Genomic DNA, 23,076 nt, shown 5'->3' on the forward strand with positions numbered 1-23,076 from the left:
GTGCACCAAAGACATACAGAAGTTATTTATAGTAGTACTTTCAAAGAGACTGAGACTGAAATGGCCCAAATTTCTACCAGTAAGAGAATACATTGTGGTTTATTTATACAATGAAATTATTTTCAAAGTAGTAGGAAAAATAAACTGTAGTTACATACAACTATGGGAATCAATTAACAATTGCTATATGGAGCTAAAGAAGCCTATTGTACATTAATTTTTATAAAATTGTGAGGAAGGCAAACTAATACAGTTTTAAGTAACAGAAGAGGTTACATAATAAACAGAATGACTGACATGGGGTACATGAGAGGCTTTGTAGGAGCTGGTTATGATGGTGGTCTTGATCTGGACGGTGGCTAACGTGGGTTTGTTCATTTTATAAAAAACTACTGAAATAAAACCTTAAGATTTATATGCTTTCTTGTTTGCATAGCTGACTGCAACTACCAATGTTGACCCTACACAAAAAATTTAGGGGAGCCATCCCAGGAACTTTGAAAAAAAATATGGCTACTATGTTTCTCTCTAAATAAATTCACTAATAGAAAATTTCATGATAATGGAAAAAAATCAAACCTTTTATATTGTTTATTATGGTCTTGTATTTTGAGAGGAGTGATTTATATTCAAGTTGGTATGATGTTTTGAGATTATGTTTTTCTTTAATGTTTTTTATTTCTGAGAGAGAGAGAAAGAGAGAGAGAGAGAGCACGCGCGCGCGCAAAGGAGGGTCAGAGGGAGAGGGAGACACAGAATTGCAAGCAGGCTCCAGGCTCTGAGCTAGCTGTCAGCACAGAGCCCAACGCAGGGGCTCATACCTACGAACCGTGAGATCATGACCTGAGCCGAAGTCGGATGCTTAACCGACTGAACCATCCAGGCGCCTCTAAGATTATGTTTTATAAGTACTATATTTTAAAAAGCCTGTGCGGAAAAATTAGTTTTGTTCCTATTTGTTTGTTTACTTGTTGGTCAGACTGTCCTGGAATCACATTTCAGTTTTACCACATCTTAGCTTTGCATAAATATGAGCAAGATGACTAGAGTCCATATAATATACCTTTTCTGAGAGTCCTGGGATGTTCAAGAATTGATACTTCTTGGGGCGCCTGGGCGGCTCAGTCGGTTGGGCGTCCAACTTCGGCTCAGGTCATGATCTCATGGTTCGTGGGTTCGAGCCCCGCGTCGGGCTCTGTGCTGACAGCTCAGAGCCTGTTTCGGATTCTGTGTCTCCCTCCCTTCCCTGCTCATGCTCTGTCTCTCTCTGTCTCAAAAATAAATAAATAAAATTAAAAAAAAAAAAAGAATTGATACTTCTTTACTACATACGATATTTCTCTCTTATCATAGGATTTCAGATCTTACATACCCAGAGTATATATTTACATTTGAGAGAAAATATCTTCACAGTAACCCAACAAACCCCAAAGATATGGTACATACCAGATCATGCAATAAGTGCGGGGCAGTTTACAGTATTAGCTTTCTTCTCTAATAAAGTTTGTTTTGTGTGCATGCATGTATATGTATTAAATATAACTGTTATTATAAGCTGGTGCTGAATGAACATTTGAACTTAATATTGGATATATATATCAATCCCTCTGAAAGTGTGTCTCCTTAATTAATATTTGAATATATAAGGGATTTAAACTCAATTGCATTGTAAAAGTAACTTTAAGAAATTCAGTTCCAATAATCTCGAATCAATCCTATTTGAAATAATTAGAATGAAAAGAAAATCCACTGAGGATTTGGTAATAGAGGTGTAATGTAATTTTGTTGGCAGAGTAAAAGGAAAGATTTTTGAAAGAAGACTTAGATTATCAAAGAGGACATGGGAGTTATAAACTCAACACAGAATTTTATTTCCTTATGTGTTGTAGTTGGGAGGAAGAGGAGATGTGTGAGAAGGTCAGAAAGATATATTTAGGACTGTACAAGGAGAAAGCCACTAATTGAGTCAGAAATTGAGCAAAAGCGATCCACAGATCTAAAACAAAACAAACTGAAAAACACATATGCATGTACACATACATGCAAAAACAAAAATATAGACAATAGAAGAAACAAATTGTGTAAGCCTGCACAATTAAAAGTAGATATTAATTACGCTGAGATACTACCTCACACCAGTCAGAGTGGCTAAAATTAACATCTTAGGGAACGACAGATACTGGCGAGGATGTGGAGAAAAGGAAACCCTTTTGCACTGTTGCAAACTGGTGCAGCCCCTCTGGAAAACAATGTGGAGGTTCCTCAAAAAACTAAAAATAGAACTCCTCTATGACCCAGCAATAGCACTACTAGGAATTTCTCCAGGGGATACAGGAGTGCTGATTCATGGGGATACATGTACCCTAATGTTTATAGCAGTGCTTTCAACAGTAGCCAAATTATGGGAAGAGCCTAAATGTCCGTCAGCTGCTGAATGGATAAAGAAGATGTGGTTTATACATAAAATGGAATAATTCTTGGCAATGAGAAGGAATGAAATCATGCCATTTGCAGCAATGTGGTTGGAACTGGAAGGTATTATGCTGAGTGAAGTCAGTCAGTCAGAGAAAGATACCATATGTTTTCACTCATGTGGATCTTGTGAAACCTAACAGAAGACCATGGGTGAAGAGAAGGGGGAAAATAGTTACAGAGAGGGAGGCAGGCAAACCACGCTTTTACAGTTTAAATTCTCGCTTAAATACAGAGAACAATCTGAGGGTGGATGGTGGAGGTGGTGGAGAGGGGAAAATGGGTGATGGGCATTAAGGAGGGCACTTGTTCGGATGAGCCCTAGATGTTGTATGTAAGTGATGTACCCCAGGAATCTACCCCAAAACCCAAGAGCACACTTTACACACTGTATGTTAGCCAATTTGACAAAAAATTATATTAAATAAAAAACAAAATAAGTAGGTAATAATTTATAGTAGATATTGAGAGAAAAATGGAGAATAGCTGTTCTCATTAATAGTGACTTTTCATTTATAAATGGACATAGATGTTGTCTTTGTTTAAAATGTAACTATTAAAGTTTTACATTTATTAAAAATATAGACTGCAAGAGGTTCAAAAAGTTATCACCTCAATGGCTTGAAAACTTTTTTCCTGGGAATCATAACTTTACAACCATAAATTACTTAGTTTTAAGGACCTCAACACTTGATCGGAGGAAAAGGATAATGAGGGTTAATGCAGATAGACAGGAAAAGGGTGGAGTGGAGGACTTGCCACATGTTTAGGCAGGACTCTATAATTTCTACGTTCATGTAAGATGAATCTAATAAGTAAGAGCTACACATTTTCTCCCCATTTGGAGAGTGTTTGAAAATGGTGTAGCCAAGTAGCATGCTTTTTAGCAGTTAGGAAAACCAGATGGGGTCAGTGAAGACTTGAACCAAAGTCACCCTTTGGAGTTATTTTCTCCAGAGAGTTTAAGCCATTTAAAAATGTCTAAATCCACACTTCCCTCAGGAGAGAGCATTTCTCTCCCTTTATTGAGAGCACTCCTTATTTAGATACTAGAAAAGTAGGACTTATGAGCTTTATTTGATACTAAAGCCCCCATCTGATTTCAGTTCTAAAATTCTCAACTATTCTGTAAATATGACAGAGATTTTATGGAGTAAAATAGAGTGTCTCCTTTATATTCTGCCTTGCCAAAACTTTCACAATTATGTAATAAAAATTTATGAAAATTCTGGTGGTCAGCTCTGCCATCAATACATTCTAGAAGGCAAAAATTTCTTGGTATGTATTGGAAGGGGTCAAAAGACTGAACCAACACATCAGCACTGTTGTCATGATAGTGAAAGGGTAACTTGTAAAAATTATATTGTAGAGAGAATAACCTAACAAAACTATCCCCAGCAGCATTTCTCCTATGCTGATATCCACTGGTTAATTACATTCCAAAGTTGTTCCTATTTAATACCCTATTGATTGGTAAACCATCCACTAGCAATTTAGAAATTATCATGTCATTGATGGGCATAATAGACCTCAACAAGTTTTATCTTTCGTCACTAGAGCACCTAAGTCTGCTCCTAAAATCCTTTTCCAAGACTTTCTTTCACATTCTTATCAGTTTTGTTTTAAATGTCCTAACTTGCTATCTTCTTCTATCACATATTCAGTTCATATCTTCCTATTTTATAAACTTCCACTGTTCCTCTCATCCCTATTCAATTATAAATTCTCTTATTTTGCATTCCCCTGTTGACTGTAATTTACTGCTCATGGCTTCCATCCTTGTACTTGTAGAAGGCTCAAGAATTATTTATTGAGCCCCACCAGTATATCTAAATTGGTCAAATCATTTTTTCTCTCTTACAGTCTGAAAAAGAGAGGCTGTTTATTTCAATCGATGTCTGCAAAAACAGCTCATGGAAACTAGTTAGAAGCAAATTCCCAAGTAACTTAGACTTGGCAGAATTCCATTACTTTTGATTATAAAAGGGCAAAATTAATGGGCAATTCATGAGGCTCTGTGACAGAGAGGTGACAGGAAGTCACTACAATTCAAGTGGTAGAAGTCAAGGAGTTGTTTACACTAGGTGCCATTTCATTTTTTTCTTCCATCATATGTGAAAACAGTCTGACTTTTGTGGCCAACTGAAACAGGCTTTTCCTTCCAGACCACTTTGTCACATCTCTTGTGTTTAGAAAATTAATTTTTAATGAATGTTAATCAAGTTTCTAATTATAATATCTTTATATTTAATGTTTGTTATCAGATGAAAGGCAAACATTTTGGGGCCAGTCACAAAGGACATGAATAATTTCCTCAGAAGCTTATCTAATTAATTTTATTGCTCTGTAATATCTTTAAAATTTGAACTGCCATAATTTCATTAATTTAGATAAAAGTGAATCTTCAGCATTTAAATATGACACTTGCAATAATTTCAATCATGCATGTTCATCTAATGTAGATAATGGTAACACGTTTTGGGGTATTTGGGGGACACTAGCACTAGTTTCCTTATTTCATTGTTTTCTATTTTAACAATTTCAAGAAATAATTAGTAAATTTCTGAGACAGCATATACTTCAGAAAACAAAATAAAGCCAATGTTAACTTTGTTTGCCTGTCTGCTTTATGGTAACATTTTAAAATTATAAGTCTCAAGAAAGAGTTCAATGGCTTCATAGTGATCACATAATACAGCCCATACTCATCAACATGTGACAGAAAACTTCCTGATATGGCCTCAGCTTTGTGTTCTGGCATCACCATCAATTACTTCTCTGGATGCTCTTAAAATTAGGGTGACATACTGGTGACGGCATGGTCTCCAGCTTTCTGAGCCTTTTCAAATGTGGCTAATTCTATCTGAAAGATCTGTCCACATTTCTTTACCTAGGGTATTTCTACTCATTATTTAAAGCTAATTCAAAGGTTATTTCCTGGTTCAAATCTTTCCTCTGACTATAGTACAAGGTCTCAGCCTCCTATGTTCTTCTGCATTTTGTAAAGGATTATTTCGTAAGATAGATGAAGGTATAAAACCATTGTAATGTATCACCTAGATTACCGTGGACTCCTTGATTGTAAGAGCTTTGTCTTAGTAACTGGGAAAACAGTTACTAGAACATTATTGGATAAATAAAGAGCAGAGAATGAGAAAATAAATGAATGAATGACAAAAGGATGTTATCAAAAATCTCAGGAGGGAGTTATGAGCTTTTTCAACATCCTTGAGCTTATATATTGTGTTGAAGAATGAATTCAAAGAAGCAGGGACAACTCAAGTATTTATACATATCTTTGCTTTCTAGGACAGGAGCACATTTGTGATAGTATCATTCTATTTAGTCACAAAGGTCCTAGCTTTTGAGAAGAAGGAATATAGGGGCTTAAGTGGCAGCCCCCAAAAATAGAAGTCCAGGTCCTAACCCCAGGAACCTGTGAATGTGCTATGTGAAAAAAGGGGATTTGCAGATGTGATGAAGTTGCAGATTTTAAGATGAAGTCATCCTTGATTAGCTGTGTATGCCTTAATCCGTAATAAGTGTCTTTATTAGAGACAGAAAAGTAGAAAACGTGGCAAGCGGGGAAAAAAAAAAAAATCCCTGTGAACATCGAGGCAGAGATTGGAGTTCTTGAACTAAAACCAAAGAATGCCTTGGCTGCCCTGCCTCCAGCAAGTAGCAACAATCTCCACTGTTTGGAGATAATCACTGGTGTTGATCTTTTCCACATTCCTTTAGAAATGATGTCCATTCTTTCTAAAAGATTCAGTTCTTTGTGCTTTACGTTTCATTCTTCGACTCAACCCCAGACAAAATGACTCAGCCAAGGCTTTCTAAGTGACACTGCTTTAGGAGTGGTGTCTCCTGTGTTGGTAGAGTCTGGTGGAGAAGAGTAATAGCCTTGAGTCTTCTTGGTTCACTTCTCTCAGCATGAAACTTCCCTTTATGAGCCATGGCAAGGAAGATCAGGGCCCACCATCCTCAGTGAGACCCTATCAAAAGTTTAAGTGTGTCCCATGAGTAGGGACTTGGTGGAAAAGGGCAGCCCCCAACCAGCAACTGCCCCAAATTTAGTGTGAGCAACAGGTATATGAGCAGTTCTGGGTATATATCCCTTGACTAGCTGTGCTCTTGGTTGTGTTTGTCCAGAGTAGATTTCTCATTGTCCTGAGCTGTAATGGTAAGGGAAGGAAGCAGGTCTTGATTCAAATACCACAGGATTCTCTTACCAACATTCAGGTTTTCTTGAATAAATATTTTTATTTATTGTATGCACTTAGGACATTTTCCACAGACTTTAATTTAAAAAAAATATGTGTCTGTGTCATTCAGGGTGCTTCGGTGGCTCAGTGGTGGAGCATCCAACTTGATTTCAGCTCAGGACATGATCCCAGAATCATGAGATCAAGCCCCATGTCACACTCTGTGCTCAGCCTGGAGCCGGCTTAAAATTCTAATTAAAAAAAAAAAAAAAATATATATATATGGAGGCACCCAGGTGGCTCAGTCGGTTAAGCATCTGACTTTGGCTTGGGTCATGATCTCACTGTTTGTGGATTCAGGTTCTCTGTCAGGCTCTGTGCTGTCAGTTCAGAGTCTGGAGCCTGCTTCAGATGGTCTCCCTCTCTCTCTCAAAAATAAATTAATTAGATTTTTAAAATGAAAATTTTTAACTGGTTTTTATGGGAAATGGGATAGTGGTTATCCTCATGTTTACATGCCACAAGTCAAAAACAAAAACCAACCTGAACTGTGTGTTAGAAAGTCTTTTGGGAAGAGATGTTTGGGCTGAATCTTAAGATAATCAGGAATTCCACAGTTAAAAAGAGAAGGGATTGTATTATTTTGTTAGGGTTAACGGTCCATTATGTTTTATGTAAGCACTAAGCTTACAGAAATTCTAACCATCCACTAGCATAGTACCAGGGGGTACAATTTAGATTTCTTTTAATAAGGTATACTGTAAACTACTAAGTCAAAAGCAAACACCTCAAAATATATCAAATTTAAGTATGTAATAAAATATGAGTTTAGTAAATTTGGGCATTTTTAAATAAATGTAAAATATGCATTGGATTTGGGTCAACATAATACACCAAATACATAGTAAGGGATTCTTTCCAGTTGTGTGAAGTGGATTCCACATTTAGTTCTGCGTTTTCCACAGGCCAAAATGAAGGAAAAAAAATCATTTACTTCACTGTCTATTATCTTACCAGAAATTATTTACTCATAGAAGTATGGAGAAAAATTAAAAACCTTAATTAGAAGAACCTTCTGTCATTCAAGCTCTCCTAACAGTATTAAGTGATAGCTGCCCATCCCACATTACTTCTAACCACAACATTAAGGCTCTGAGCCCTGGAATAGTTTTAAACACCTTATCCCTGATACTACATATGAGAAAATGGATAGTACCTTCATGTTGAGAATTATCCCATGGAAAAGCTCATGGAGCTTTTAGTGTTTGTGCTAGAATCTTGCCACCTATTGCCCATCTAGATATGAAAGATAACTACAATTTTTTCCAACTCTGAGATCAAGAGGAGAAAAGAACACCAGCTTTAGCATAATTATTCTTTGCCATAATTGTGAGGGGAAAAAATTGTGTATGCATGTTTGCCTGTCAGGTGTGTGCATCCTAAAAGGGAAAACAAAGACCATCAGTTTGGCAGAGTTGACCAATCATCCATTGTCTGTGAATCTGCCTCGAGGTTAGCATTTCCTCACTTTCCAAGGAGCAAAATCATACTTAAAGCAGTAGGATACAAAGTTTTTCCTTGTACTTAATAGTTTCCAAAAAGTATGCACTATTTTTCACTATCTATTATATATATGCTACTTATTAAGCCTATTTTGATCACTGGTTATTAGTTGAATGGTTAGAGAGGTAGAGAATTACAAAATAAGTCAGTTTAAGGGACTGTACTTGGATGAAATAGTACCTTGAACAAAAATATGGAACTTAAACTGTTCAGTCTCTCAGGGAGGTTTGCAAATTATTGTACAATTCTGAGAATGTTCATGATAGATCGATTTTGGTATGTGATATTTGTACTCAAACTTCAAATAGTGGTCATTCATGAGGTAAAGATTTAGAATAAGACTAAGTATTCTTGAAGAAAAGGCCACGATTAGTTACCTTAATATACTTTGTTTTTGAAGTTCATCAGTATTATGCTATGCAAAGGTTTTATATTTGGGAGTCCAAAACTCTATCTTCGAGTTAATTTTTAACTGTCTCCCATCAAAATATGGCAATTACATTGAATTTAATGTAATTCATACTTACATTCTATACAGTTATAATTTATGTAGGATTGAAGATTTAATTATGTGAAATATCTTACTGCACATACTAAACAGTATGCATGGTACTGATCATGCTGACAGTTACAAAGGGCAAAGGCTCAAATGCCCAAGACTATGTGCCTAATACTATCTGAGCACTTCATGTTTTCTTTTATAATAATCCTGGAAATAAAGTGTTAAGTTTTTCAGTTTCAATTTTCTCAGAAATAAAAGGTTGAGGAACTTATTGAGGATCATGTAGGCAGTACAAGGCAAAACTGGGGCCCCAAACCTTGCTATTTAGTGCAAACACTAGGTTCCCTTTTCTCTCTAGCAGCTGCTATCCAACTCATGGTCCACCTAGGAAAAAGGTATAAATCTTTAAGGTTACAATAATGTTGTATTTACAATACCTTACAACCTATTTATCCACCTTACACAAGTAGACCAAAGATAAAATAGAAGTTCCTTCCCTTAGGGTCATGTGATTTTTTTATACAACTCTTTCCATTGAAACTAGAGAGGTCGATAGTTCCTCTCTCAATGAACCAATTCATTCATTAGATATAAAATAGTACAAGAAGAGACCTTTAAGGCCATTGGCTTGATTTCGGGGAGTGAGGTTATGTTCCATGACTGAAGCAGTAGGAATTCCACAGGATAATACTCATCCATCCAGAGTTAATCAAATTAGAACATTGGAGAGCAGCCATTTTAGTTAACTAAATTCGAATATTGTAACATTGCCAGTGGGTTTAACAAACTATAAATTTTTAACATGGCTATGATTATTTGTTGTGTGCTTTACAAGTATTTTCATACTAGAAGTATTTTCATATTTCACACAAAGAGTGAATGTTTTAGAGATTTTAATTTAATCAATTATCACAAATAAGACTTCGATCAAATGCAAGTCTGTCTCTTCATATTCAAAAGCCACACACATCCCCCCTCCTGCCTTACATGTAAATAGTGCCATGGAAACACAAGTAACTGGCCATCACCAATGCATTCTATATCACTTACAAGAGCTCTAATTATAATTACATGGTACAAACTGTATTGCATTTATTACAAGTGAAAAATTGTCACATGGCCAAAGTCAGCAATTTATCGGTAGGCCAGATTTCTGTGCATACGTAGGTGCGTATGTAACTTTTTAAATTTAAGGACTTAAGGATTAAGGATTATACATTAAATTCTCTGCTGTTGGAATTGACCTTGGAAGATTACCAGATTATTATCTGTTTACACTGATGAAAATGACAATATTAAAATGACTTAGGCTTATCTTACCCAAAAAGATACCAAGGTCAATTTTTAATAAAAAATAAAATTCATATAAAGTACGATTCCCCATCTTTAATATTTTTTTTAATCCTTGTTCAAAACATTCTTTCAACAATTGACTTGGTTCTGGCCTTTTCCTGGGTTTTTGATGTTCACCTTTAATATACAGCCAATCAAATATGGTAATAGCACAAAAAGGGCCTGTGTTCTACCCAAGACAAAGAGATAAATCTTTGTTTCACACAGCATTTTTTCCCTTTTGTATAATGGATTTTACCATTAAAATAAAGCTTTCTTCATCAAGGAAACCTCTTTTAAGTTTTTCAGACATGGTCTTTGTAAAGCTAAGCTCCAGCAAATGGTGTTTGCAATGATAATTTCTCCTTTTTTAAGCAGTCAAGCACGTGCTGTTTTTCCTTACTGAATGGTCAGATTCCATCATCACTATGTTGAAAACACCCTAATTAAGGGAAGTTGAAACAGACACACATGCTTTCAAGAACAAAGTTGAGTTGCACGGTAAAAATGAAATACCCTCAATGCTGATGCTATTTTTTCCTTCCCATAGGGAACCACAGTCAGATATCACGAGTGCCTGTTGCTATTAAAGTGCTGGATGTCAATGACAACGCCCCTGAATTCGCATCCGAATATGAGGCATTTTTATGTGAAAATGGAAAACCCGGCCAAGTAAATATCTCCATGTTGTTAATGCTGAATATGTTTGTATTCAACTGTCTCATATTTAATTAACCTGCATTATAGTGAGCATCTCATCATTTATGGTCTGCAAAGTTACAGGCTAGCAGCACCCAAATGGGAACAGAGAAGGAGCATTTTTCTTTCTCAGATGTTTGTTAATTCTCCCTACTTATGACCAAATTGGCTCTTGAAGGGAACCACCTGCTGGGCCATGAATCCAGAGCCAAACAAGGATCTTAAAGTATCTCAGGCTATGAATAGAACAGAGAGGTCTTAGAGAGGTAGGGACAGAATTTTAACCTTCAAGTGAAAGAAAAAGCTCATGGGGAGGGCCTATTGGTTTCATATCAACCATAGGAGTAACACTTAAGAGTGAACCCCAGCAAGACCAATTGTAGAAAGCAAATTTTGAAATCTGTAAAAAATGTAGATGTATTTAGATCAACATAGGATAAACAATAGGTTTTAGACGTGGAAGTAAAGCAACAAATTTTTGTGTACTGATCAAACATTTTTCCTTTTAACCTGCCTTCTATAGCATAGACAGACAATGAAGACAGGCAAAAACAGAGAGAGAGGAAGGCAAAGAGGGAAGAAGGAAGGGGGGAAGAGAGAAGAACACAAACAAAACTTGCTCTAGTCTGAATGTCAAAATGGAAATAGTCTATGTAAAGTTCTAAAAAACACAAATGTAATAGATTTTAACAAGGTGCCAAAGTACTGTATGTTTAAGAAATTTATCGTTTTTCAACTTCCTAATTTATTTCTGGATGGTGACATTTTAATTTAAATAAACAGCAGCTGACAGCATGACACTGGAGTTGTTAATCCAACTATTCTTGTGCCTCATGTGGGTGTTAGGAATTAAACTTACTATTTGCCGAGTAGTGTACCTGACAAGAGTTAGATGTTTTTTCACCTAAAGAAAGGAACAGCATTCTAGCCCTATACTTTTATTTAATTATTTCACAACGCTCCTGTAAAACAGGGGATATTTTCCCCTAGACTACTCTCGTATCTGAAGGATTAGCCTCACTTTCATTTCCCAGAAAGAGACAAGTACACATGTGCACACACATGCCAAGTACAGCTAAAATTCTGGCAATAGAAGTGATTAGGTTAAAACATCTACATGTCATAAATATGGTTATCAAAATAGTCACTTTTAGCTGTGATACACTCTTAAAAAATTCTAACATTAATTTAAATGTTTTCTAATTTCATCACGTGGAATTGCCCTCTGGCCTATTTTTTTTGAACATTTTCATTTGTTATCTTTAAGGGTGGAATGTGTGTGTGTATGCATACACACACAGAGTAAATGTAATTTAGAGAAGTTAGGATTGAGTTGGCAGAAAAAGATGGATTAAAGTTTATGCAGGTTAGTTTCAAGGATATGATTGTGTGGGCCAGATCATTGCTGGGGTAATATAGCCAATCACAGACTTTGAAGCCATACATTGTTGATCACACAGAATCTATCTAATGCTTTAGAATTTAAATAAAACCAAATTTTCATGCAAAACTCATCACACCAGTTCAGAGAGTCAATGGCATTGAAATTTCAAAAATTCCACATTGGCTTCACTTGTGATATTTACATCTGCATGCCTTTGAACCTCTAGGAATCTGGAGATTTATCCTGTGGAGTTTGACTATTTCCAAGGTTTTAAGGATTCCTCAGCAGTTCTTATCCTCAGGAAAAAAAAAAAAAAAAAAACATTGTTTCATCATCTTTCCTATGCAAGATCAAAATAAAAAAAAGTTGATTCTTTGTTTTATGATTTTTGCACATCAAAGTGAATGACTCATTATGTGAAAATATGTTTATGTTGTGTATCTACTACCACTATCTTATTCTCAAATGAACATGTTTAGGTACATTTAGTACAGTTAATATTTACATGAAGAGATCAGATTTTTGATTGCTTGCCTAAGTTTTGGACATACGACTGGTTGATACACATCAAGTTGTTCAAAAAAACTTCTGAATTCCTTGAATCCTTTATGCTAGTCAGAACTCACGTGTAATTCATTACACCATTAGTAGGCCTCTTAATGGCTCCAGTATCTTATTTTTACTTACCATTTTCCAAAATTATTTGTTACCAACATAAACAGTAGTGTGTTTATGTAACTTCAGCATATGTACTTTCAGTTATTTCTCATAATGCAACACAACCACTGACTCACTTTGAAATCACAATATTCATTATGAGGTGATAACACACCACTGAAAAACAAATGTCAAGAGCTGAACTAGCACTAAATTTAATGTCTGCTTTACAACAGCCTCAGAAAAAGGCTTGTGGAAGACTCTGAAATGTTTGGTTTGTCCGGAAGGTATGGATTTGAAGCTAAACTCAAAGAGGATCTTCTTCCTGGGAGAGGAGGCAGCTGGGGATCATTGGTAATAATTAAGGGCAAACCACTAAAACACTCAGTCTGTAAAAACCTCCTGGACTGAGAGAGCCTCTAGAAAGAGGTTTCTAAAACATCTCACAAAATGAAAACCAGTATCAACACAAACACAGAGAATTGTCCTGTGCTTGACCGCTCTTTTCCACTGAATTGGACTCCTTTAAACAAAGAATCAAAACAATAAAAACTTTTAACAAGGAAAGAGGGACACCACTTTCCTCTTCTCTGGAAGTATATGATACATCAATGCTGAAACTGTTATAGGTTCACTTTGAAAGTAGAACTGGAAATCACGTCTGTTTCTACCACCTTCTCATTATTGTGAAGTGAAGTATGACCTTTTCTTCAATTCTTCCCTAGAGTAACCACCAACCATAACAGAAAAAGTTCATAGTCCCTATTATACAAAATCACTGTGAATCCCTTTTCATTAGAATCATCTGAAATAATCTATTACATAATTGTTAATACAGTATTTTCTGTTGCTAATTACTTTGTTATTAGAAAAATTTCCCCAATAGTTCTAGGTAATTTATCTCAAAAGTTTTAAGATGACAAATATATTTCTTTAGTCTCCAACTCAATCATGTCATGATAAAATCATTTACAAATTCCTTGGCCCTCAGTTTAACAGGAAAAATAAAAAAAAATACTTTCCACTGACTCCTATCGAATGGCCAAGACAGAAATAACGATATGGGTTAAAGATTTCAAAATTAGAAAGCAAAATATATAACTGATAGTTCATGTATCTAATAGGATGGTAGGTTTGGGTCAGTCAGTAAATATTTATTAGACATAACTATGTACCAGGACATGGTGAGGTGCTGGGGATTTAGTGGCAAACAATGCCCTAAACAACAGTCTTTTTCCCTTCTAGAGTTTTCTCTCTGGCAAACACGTAATAAAATTAGAAATGATAGACTTGCAAGAACATACCTCAAATCCTCTGGGCAGAAAGGAGGCTGAAGAGCTGAAGGGAAACGGAGCTCTCTTACTGAAAAGACCTCTTAATATAGGACCTGTTCCACCAGAGACAGGAAACATCTATCAAGAGCTGAAAAGGAGTCAGCTGGGGATAAACCAGATTTTCTCTGAAGAGAATGGTAATCTGGCTGGACGGGTGGAGGAACAGGTAACAGCTGTGGAGAAACCAGTATCTTCCTTCGTTATGCTTGACAACAGCACACTCAGAACCAAATATGAAAGAGAAATAGAGAACTTTAGTGACCAGTGCTGGTTAGAGGGCCTTCTATAACTTCTATATCCTATCCCCTTGAAAGGGTCTTTCTAGGATTTCATTTCAGATGCTAACCCCTTGCTTTCCATACATATGTAATTTGGATAATTTGATCCAGATGGTTCACTAATGCAAGGACTATATTGAAAATGTTGTATTTCCAGGTATGAGTCAAGGTCTCTTATTTAACCCCAGAGAATATTTTATTGTTTGAGAACTACTTCAGCACAGACTGCTTCAGCTCTTTTTTCCTTCAGGGAGGAACTTCCCTTTTTACTGTAAATAAATCTAGTGGCATATAATTGAAGTTTAATCACCCTCTATAGAAGTTGAGGCATACTATTTGGCATCAAGTTATTTATGTCTGGGCTGAAAAAATACGCTTTGGTTTACCTCTTCTAATCCCCTTTGTCTCTGACCAATACTGTAGCAATATGAAGTTGGCTTATCCTAGGAATGTCATGGGTCAAAAAAATAAATAAATAAAAACAACAAAGAAAGGAAGAAAATAATATCCTATATTTCTAGTTAAGCCAATGCTTAGCATGTAATGAATATTTACGAAATTTTAGAATCATAGTTCTAATTCATTTCATTCAGCAGTGACAAATATTTCAAAAACTAACTTCTCAGATATTACCATGGAAACACTTGTTTTACTCACAGACATAGTGCACAAACCTCTTCAAATGAGAAGTCACTTATATATTTATTTATTGAATATTTCATATTGCATCTACAAGATGCTAACTATTGTAATATGACCCAGAGAAACAATGTAAAAAAGGACAAAAAAAAGTCCCCCCTAATGGAATTAAATAAGGAAGAGGGCTTATTTAAAAAAAGTAGAATGAATACATAATATAATTTCAATTCTGAAAACTGGATGAAGGAAACATTGGCACATCTAGACAGAGGGGAACAAAGAAAAATCAGACATTTACTTTATATAGTATTGTCAGAGAAAGTTACTTTTTAAGTGAGTATCCATTAAGCTGAATCTGAAAAAAAATGAGAAAGGGCTAGACATTCAAGGAATGGAAGCAAGAGACTTCCAGCCAGCACAATAAGCTTGTGCAAAGACCCTGAAGGGAGGAAACCCTTGGTTTGTTTGAAGAATTGAAGATCTATGTGTCTAAGTGTAAAAATAAGAAGAATGTAGTAAGCAACACCTAGATTGGACAAAACATTTTATTTTGAATAAAATGTACACATAACATGCACAAAACACACACATGCATAAATGCAATTAAGCAGGAAGAATATTTAGATTTTTTAAAATGTTTTATTTATTTCTGAGAGAGAGACAGCATGAGAAGGGGAGGGTCAGAGAGAGAGGGAGACACAGAATCTGAAACAGGGTCTGAGCTAGCTGTCAGCACAGAGCCTGACGTGGGGCCCGAACCCACAAACCGTGAGATCATGACCTGAGCCGAAGTCAGACGCTTAACCAACTGAGCCACTCAGGCGCCCCAAGCAGAAAGAACATTTAGTAGGCTGTAACTGTGAGAGATGTTGGTAAATGATATTTATTAAACACAAACTATGTACCAGTACTTGGTGAGGTACTTGGTGATCTAAGGTGGTAGTAGTAGAAATGCGGATAAGGAATTGTGAAAGCTGCATGCTTACATGAATACCATAATATAGACAGACGTCCAACATACAATCAACATCACTACTTCCAGGGTTTGGGGTTGACAACTGCATTTTACCATTAAGGGGGTAAGGCTAAGGCTGAAAAAGGGTGAGAGGCTGCCCCTGGCCATGAAAAGTGGCATACATGGGTTTCAAGGTCTGTTCTTGAAGTTTCCCAAGTCCTTGGGCTTTCTAGGATTTTGCAGTGCTTCCCAAGGAAGCAGTCTTTTTTTAATCCATTGCCTGTGCTACATACTTCTTACAAGTAAGATTGTGATCAAGAGTGAGCATTTTTCAAAAGAGAAAAATGTCAACTCTTATGACCAATAAGACACGTTATCCAAAAAGCATCCCACAAAGTCTTAAGTGAAAAGAAATAAAGCTTAAGGAGAAAAGTAAACATAATTATCTGTTGATAAACGCTGGCAATGAATGCATTTCCTACTTTATTTATTTATTTTAAAAATTTCTGTTGGTCTTTTTCTAATAAATATGAAACAGTGAATTGAAAATATGGCATTTATGAAACAATAAATTTAGGAGATTTAATTTTAACTTCCCTGCCAGCAGGCATTTTTCAGGATCTATCTGCATACACAAGAGGGAGACAGGATTGATTTTAAAACAGATGAAATTGATGGCCTCAACAAAATGCATACAGTACTGTTTTCATTTTGGAGGGTGTAGCAAGGAGATGGTAAATTAATAGAATTTATAAAACAATATTTGAAGAAATCATATATAATAAAATATATTTCAAGACAGTCATTTACTGAAGTAAGACTTTTAGAGCTGACCTTTGACAGAGGGGAACACATAAGTAAAAAATACAGTGGAAGGATTTGAAACCAGAATAATCTAAGTGTGAGTCACACCTCCACCATTTACTAATTTTGTGACCCTGAGCCTTAACCTCTACTGAACTCTCATATTTTAGAAATATCCAGTGCAGTCTACGGCCATACCACCCTGAACGCGCCCAATCTCATCTGATCTCGGAAGCTAAGCAAGGTCGGGCCTGGTTAGTACTTGGATGGGAGAAATATCCAGTGCAATATCAAGGGCTTAATAATTATAATTATTATTAGTATATATTTTAACTAATCTCATTGTCTAAAAAAGCATAATATACTTCATTAGGATTGATTTATTTTGTTGTTATTATAGCTACATGACTTTGATTTGGAGCAAAACATTATAAATAGTCCCTTAATAGGTCAATATAAAAGAAGACAATCTAGTTCCCTCTATTGGAATAACTTCCTCTGGTAATTTCTGAGTATTTTATTTATTAAAGATAAAGGAAACACTTGTCCTTTATTCCTCCCCATTTAAATTTGTGGGTCAATATCATTATTTTTTCAAATACACTGGAATCAAATTACAGGGACACATACAATCTCAGTCTTTTTTGAAGTCATGTTTTAAGCTAACATACACATTGGCTGAACCTCTTATGTGATCCCAAATTGTATATTCTGGCCCCTCACCTAAATAAGATTTATGATCGACAGAGAAAATGGTGTCAGGGATTGTTTGAGAATCTTGGCCTATTTAATACAAATATATTATCTTTATTTTATTTTAAATCTATAAGTTACTGAGTAAGAATTTAGGATGGAAGCAAGGTGGGCACATGTATATACTTCTTTCCATTTGTTCTTAGAAGCCAAGTCGATGCCCTTTTGAAGAAAGAAGGATTGACACTAGATAGTAAAAGGCCTTAGGCCTAGGTTTTGTGCTAGTGGCATAAATTAAGTAACATGTGGTACCACGAGGCGGACATATTGTTGGAAAGGTAGAGATACAGTAAGCACCAAGCTAGACAGTAGCACACAGAGGTTGAAGTCTTCCACACAGAAGTGGAAGTCTCCCAGGCCTTTAAGATTCAGTTGGAGTTCTGGAGGACAGCATTTCTCAAAGAGAGTGCCTGAGAAAACTTAAAGGGCATAGCACATCAATATATGGTGTGGCGTTTGCGGTGTGTATGTGTGTGTATGTGATTTATTTAATAAGGTTGCAAAGCACTCACACTGAATTAAACCAAGTTCAACAACATTCCCTTCTGCTTCTTTTGATTAACTGTAAAGTTCCCTTGCATTCAATAATACCTATGAATCATGAGAAGGCTATATGGTCTTTGCCATTTAACAAACATAGTTGATTATAAAATCTTTCAAATTTCCTTCAGAAAAAACTATACAACTAGTGGTAAATGGAACCCAATCAGAAAAATCCTGCTCCAGGAGGATAAGTAATGCCACACAGGTTCAGCCTAGGAAGTGATGTTTATGATGTCACAGAGGCATCAGGAAAGTTCCTGTAAAGTAGTATCATGGAACATGGAGAGGAGATTGAAAAGGGACCTGAGACTTCTCAGCTATGTTAGAAACTTTTCGGTTTACCCTACTAATACAAAGCAAGGGATGGAATATTTTTTAACACTAGTTCGGAAGTGTACAAAATACACAAGAAATACGCAGAGTCTAGGGGAAAAAAAAGGCATGAGAAACTAGAAACTCCAAACCTTGTATAAACATATTATTCAGTAGTCCTTGCTTTGTATCATTTTTTCTCAACTTAGTTTCAGAAAGGGAAAGGGGAGTGAAGGAAACAAAAATGGATGAAAATGCCAAAAGTTCTGCAAATGGGTTTATAAAGGTACAGCCCTCAAATGTCTACCCAGAGGACTGAGGACTTCACTTACAAGAGATACAGAAAAATCAAATCTATATTTTCCTGTTGTATTTTCCATAGGTCAGACTTCCAAGGTATGTGTTCAGACAAAGATACACACACACACACACACACACACACACTGGCATGGGAAAATTTCCTAGGTAGGAAAAGAAAAGTCTTGGTAGAGATTGGATTACCATGCAAATTATAAAACAAATATCCAGGAACTATCCATTAAAAAGCTGTGAACAGTGCTTATATTTTAACCATATTATACGGTTTTTTAAATGATTGAGGATAATTGGGTTATTGTGTGGATTTTAATATAATTTCCCAAATTCCAATATTTCCTCTTTTTTTCAATTTATCATCATTGTTATAACTTGATTTCTCTTGTGTGCATAATTTTTATTTTCAAGGACCCCTCTTTAAGGGGATGGTTCTTAAGCTATATTGTTTTCTTTCAGTTATAGAAATCATTGATAATCTGATATAAGCTATGGACTCCCCCCTCCTGTATGTGCATATGGAAATAATTTCATTCCACTTTATTTTCAAGTTGAGAAAACTGAACCATATGATGCTGATTCATGGCCCCTCCTTTCCTTTCCCAAGTTTAAAACTCCTGCTCTAAGAAAAAGAAGTTAGTATTTCAGGAAAGCTAATAGGCAGAACAATGAACAGAAAACCAAAAATGATGCTGTCTTTTCTGCAGCACCTTTGATTGCCTCTCATGCAACCACTTTCCATCACCTTCCAATTCACACCTCTGCAGAAAGATTTGCCAAGAAAAAAGAAAATTTAGTTTTGACTGAGAAAGTGACAGTATGCTGTGATGGTAGATACTATCTTGGCTATCAATGTTGAGTATTCCTGGAACATAGATGTATATTCCAGAAGCTTTTGAAAGCATTCTAAAAGTTGCAAGAGAATGCAATCCTGTCTTGCCTTATCCACACTTATAAGGAACTATGATTTCCAAGTCTTCATTTTGTTGTGTAATGCATCAGAATCAAAAGGGGACCTTTATCTCTGTAAAGCAAAGTAATTGAGCCATGAGAACAAGAATGGATGAATGCATCCTTATGCACTCTCCAAAATTCTGAAGGTGTAAGCCCCAATTTAACTGAAATACATGTTAGAATGTATGGATGTCAACAAGACTTTGAGGCAGCCTGATCTATTGGGGCAGGAAAACACAGGTAGTTTGTTATCAGATATATCTGGGATCAAATATTATATATCACATCTTTGATGCACTAGGGTTCCAATACATCTCTTCATATATACTTCTCAAGGTTATGTGAGAATTAGTGATAATGCTAAAACATGCTGACATAATTCATTCATTATTGATCTATTCATTTAGGCAATATGTATAGTTATCATGTGCTGTTCTTACAGCAGTGAGAAGGGGGAAAAATCAAACCCATTGTATATAATCATGTTTGGTTCCTAGGAACAAATTAATGAATAATATCTGTAGAACCATATATAGGATTTCTAATAGATCCCATGATAGTTTTATGGTTGTAAACCGATCAGATTATCAGAAATGTATCTGTTGGTTGCTTGCCTTTCAAAAAGCTAATAATGACACTGATACCTCACTGTCATTAAATATTTTTGGAGAAATGTAAAAGAGTCTAAAGTTTACTCAACTCTGCTGATAAAAACAGTATAAGTTAGGTTCAGTGTTGATAAGCAGCAAATAATTTTTTAATGAAATATAAATATGATATTGTCCCATAATTCTCAAAAAATTCCTTTTTTTAGCTTCATTCCTTAGAAACGTTATTTCATTTCAAATTAGTAATCTCAAGAAATAGAACAAGGTCTGCCCCATAGAATTCCAAGTATGGCCTTGAAATTCATTTCCTTATCCCAACATTCCAGATATACTTTGCTTTTCTGATAAATCTATCTATCTATCTTCCTATCTATCTATCATCCATCTCCTATATATAGTGATAGCTTTTACCTGTCTACATATCTCTATATACATATATAAAATTCCAGCCTCCTTTAAAATTAATCCACAATAAATCATCAAACATTGGATTTTTTCAACTGCATCTTAAATTTACTGATAGAAAGGAAACATATTTAAACTGAATGTTATATATGTACTCCTAAAAATCTGTGACCTCTCCAGAAATGTTCAATTATCTAAAAGTTAATTGACATCAGAGTAGGTCACAGGGGCAACGTGTGTGGTTTTCATTCTCCAGCTAGTCAGTGTGCCTATAAATTCTGCTTGTGTGGAATTGTACTCCATTGAATAAATCTTCTTTTCTTTCCAATATTTCTATTATTATTTCTATTAAAGCTAAGTGTATTCAAATGTTATTACATCAGTTAAAATTTCAACCTTTTAGATAAGAGTATCTTAATGCATTCTAATAGTATAAAGTCTTTCAAGTGATTTACCAGGTGTCCACTTTTAGATAAAATGTCTAGACCGTAGCCATCTACATTAAGATAAAATGAAGTGTCAAAAATGGCTTAAACCAAATTCTCACCTGTAGACAGTTCATGGGATATTTGGAAATTGATTTAAAGATTCACCATTTCTGGGGCACCTGGATGGCTCAGTCCATTGAGCATCTGACTCTTGGTTTCAGCTCAGTCATGATCCCAGGGTTATGGGATTGAGCGCCTATCCAGCTCTGCCCTGAGCATGGAGCCTGCTTAAGATCTCTCTCTCTCTCTCTCTCTCTCTCTCCCCCTCTGCCCCCTCTCCCCTGCTTTGCACTCTCTCTCTCTCTCTCTCAAATAAAATTTAAAAATAAAAAGCAAAAAAATAAAGATTCACCATTCCATCACTATTTCCCCAACATATCATGCACTGAGCTTGATGTGAGCTTAATAATACAAACTCTCCTAATGAATAATAATAAGAAAACTGTAAACACCAATCTTCTTCCTTGGCTGAAAACAGTCCATCTCAGAATTAAGCATGCATCAGAATGACCTGCAAGACTGTTTAAAATGCCTCACCCCATGCCTTTCTGGTTCAGTAGGCTCAAGAAGTCATATGTCTAGTTTCTGGCTTAAATACATGATGGGAAAAAACATATTCATTGCATGTATAATGTTTAGAATAAACTTCTGAGATATGGCATGACAGGTAATTATACTCCTTTACTTCAGGTAAGCTAAATTATTGCAACTTTTATTTTGGTCGTGGTGGCTTAACTCATGAAATAACTCATAAAGATCCTCTTGCCAACATGTATGAGTCTTTTTCATGCAGATTACTTAGAAATATGAGAAATGGTATTATTACAGGAGCTCTATCCACTAAATACACTATAGAATGCATTTAGTCATCAATGATTTTCACCCCAGGATATCAAAAAGTATTCTCATTTGCTTTTCTTCACTTATGTTCACATACTTTAAGAGTTACTTTTTCAAATAGTGCACCTGGATATAGGAATACTTTGAAACAAATGTGGGTAAAGGGAGAAAGGGATGCTACATATGCTCACAAATAACCTTGCCCCCTCTCTGTTCTTTATAACCGCCTAAAAGAAGGTTCTTGTCAAATTCCTCTCTTAAATATTTGTACACATAGGCTAGCCATAAAAGACTGATTTGTGTTTCCCAGCTTTTCCCCTTGGATGTCCGCTCTTTTATTTTTTATAAAACTGGAATCCCAGAGTGTCTCTCTGCACGTAAATATCAAGGCAAACATGGTAGGTGTTGAGACAGAGTAAATATAATTATTTTCCCATCTACTCTGATGAGGTTAGGGAACATCAAACCCATTACACTTACCATGGGGTTATGTCATGAATAAATGGTAGTGACCCTAATTAAAAAAAAACACACAATAATGACAATAAGGATGATGACTAACATTTACTGAACATTTACTAGGAACAAGATACTATATTAAGAGATTCACATGAATTTACATCAATCATCAAAACAGCCCTATGAGAAAGGCACTTTTTATTTGTTATTTTAGAATACATGGAAACTGAGTTTCAGAAAGACTAATGTAACTCCCTCAGTGTCACAATGACTAAAATGTAAAACTATGGTTTCTATCAAGGCTGCTCAATTTCAGAGTCCATCACTTTGATGACTACCTCACTGTCTTAATCCTGAGTTATATTTTGTGCTATTTTTTTTGTTATCTTATTACTCAAGCTAAGTACATTGATAAAACATTTTACAAGGACCTTAACAAAAGTAAAACCCCTACTGGGTAAGTATTATGTCCCATTTCAAAAATGGAGAAATGAAAGCTGAGAGGTTATTTCCTTTATGTCTTAACCTTAATGTACTGTTCATCATAGAGTATGCACAAAAGTCATAGATGCTCACAG

At 35.5% G+C, this 23,076-nt stretch overlaps 1 protein-coding gene across 1 annotated transcript in view; it reads left to right on the forward strand.

The window, feature by feature from the left end:
• CDH8 (cadherin 8) overlaps positions 1–23,076 on the forward strand; it is a 242,569-nt gene that overhangs the window by 164,605 nt on the left and 54,888 nt on the right. Inside the window, exon 7 of the mRNA XM_039218320.1 lies at positions 10,625–10,746. Within this exon, the coding sequence (XP_039074251.1) occupies positions 10,625–10,746 (122 nt within the window). The remainder of the gene's footprint in view (positions 1–10,624; positions 10,747–23,076) is intronic.

This window comes from Hyaena hyaena, unplaced genomic scaffold (genome assembly GCF_003009895.1).
Source record: "Hyaena hyaena isolate Hyena2069 unplaced genomic scaffold, ASM300989v1 scaffold_749, whole genome shotgun sequence".
Taxonomy (NCBI): Eukaryota; Metazoa; Chordata; class Mammalia; order Carnivora; family Hyaenidae; genus Hyaena; species Hyaena hyaena.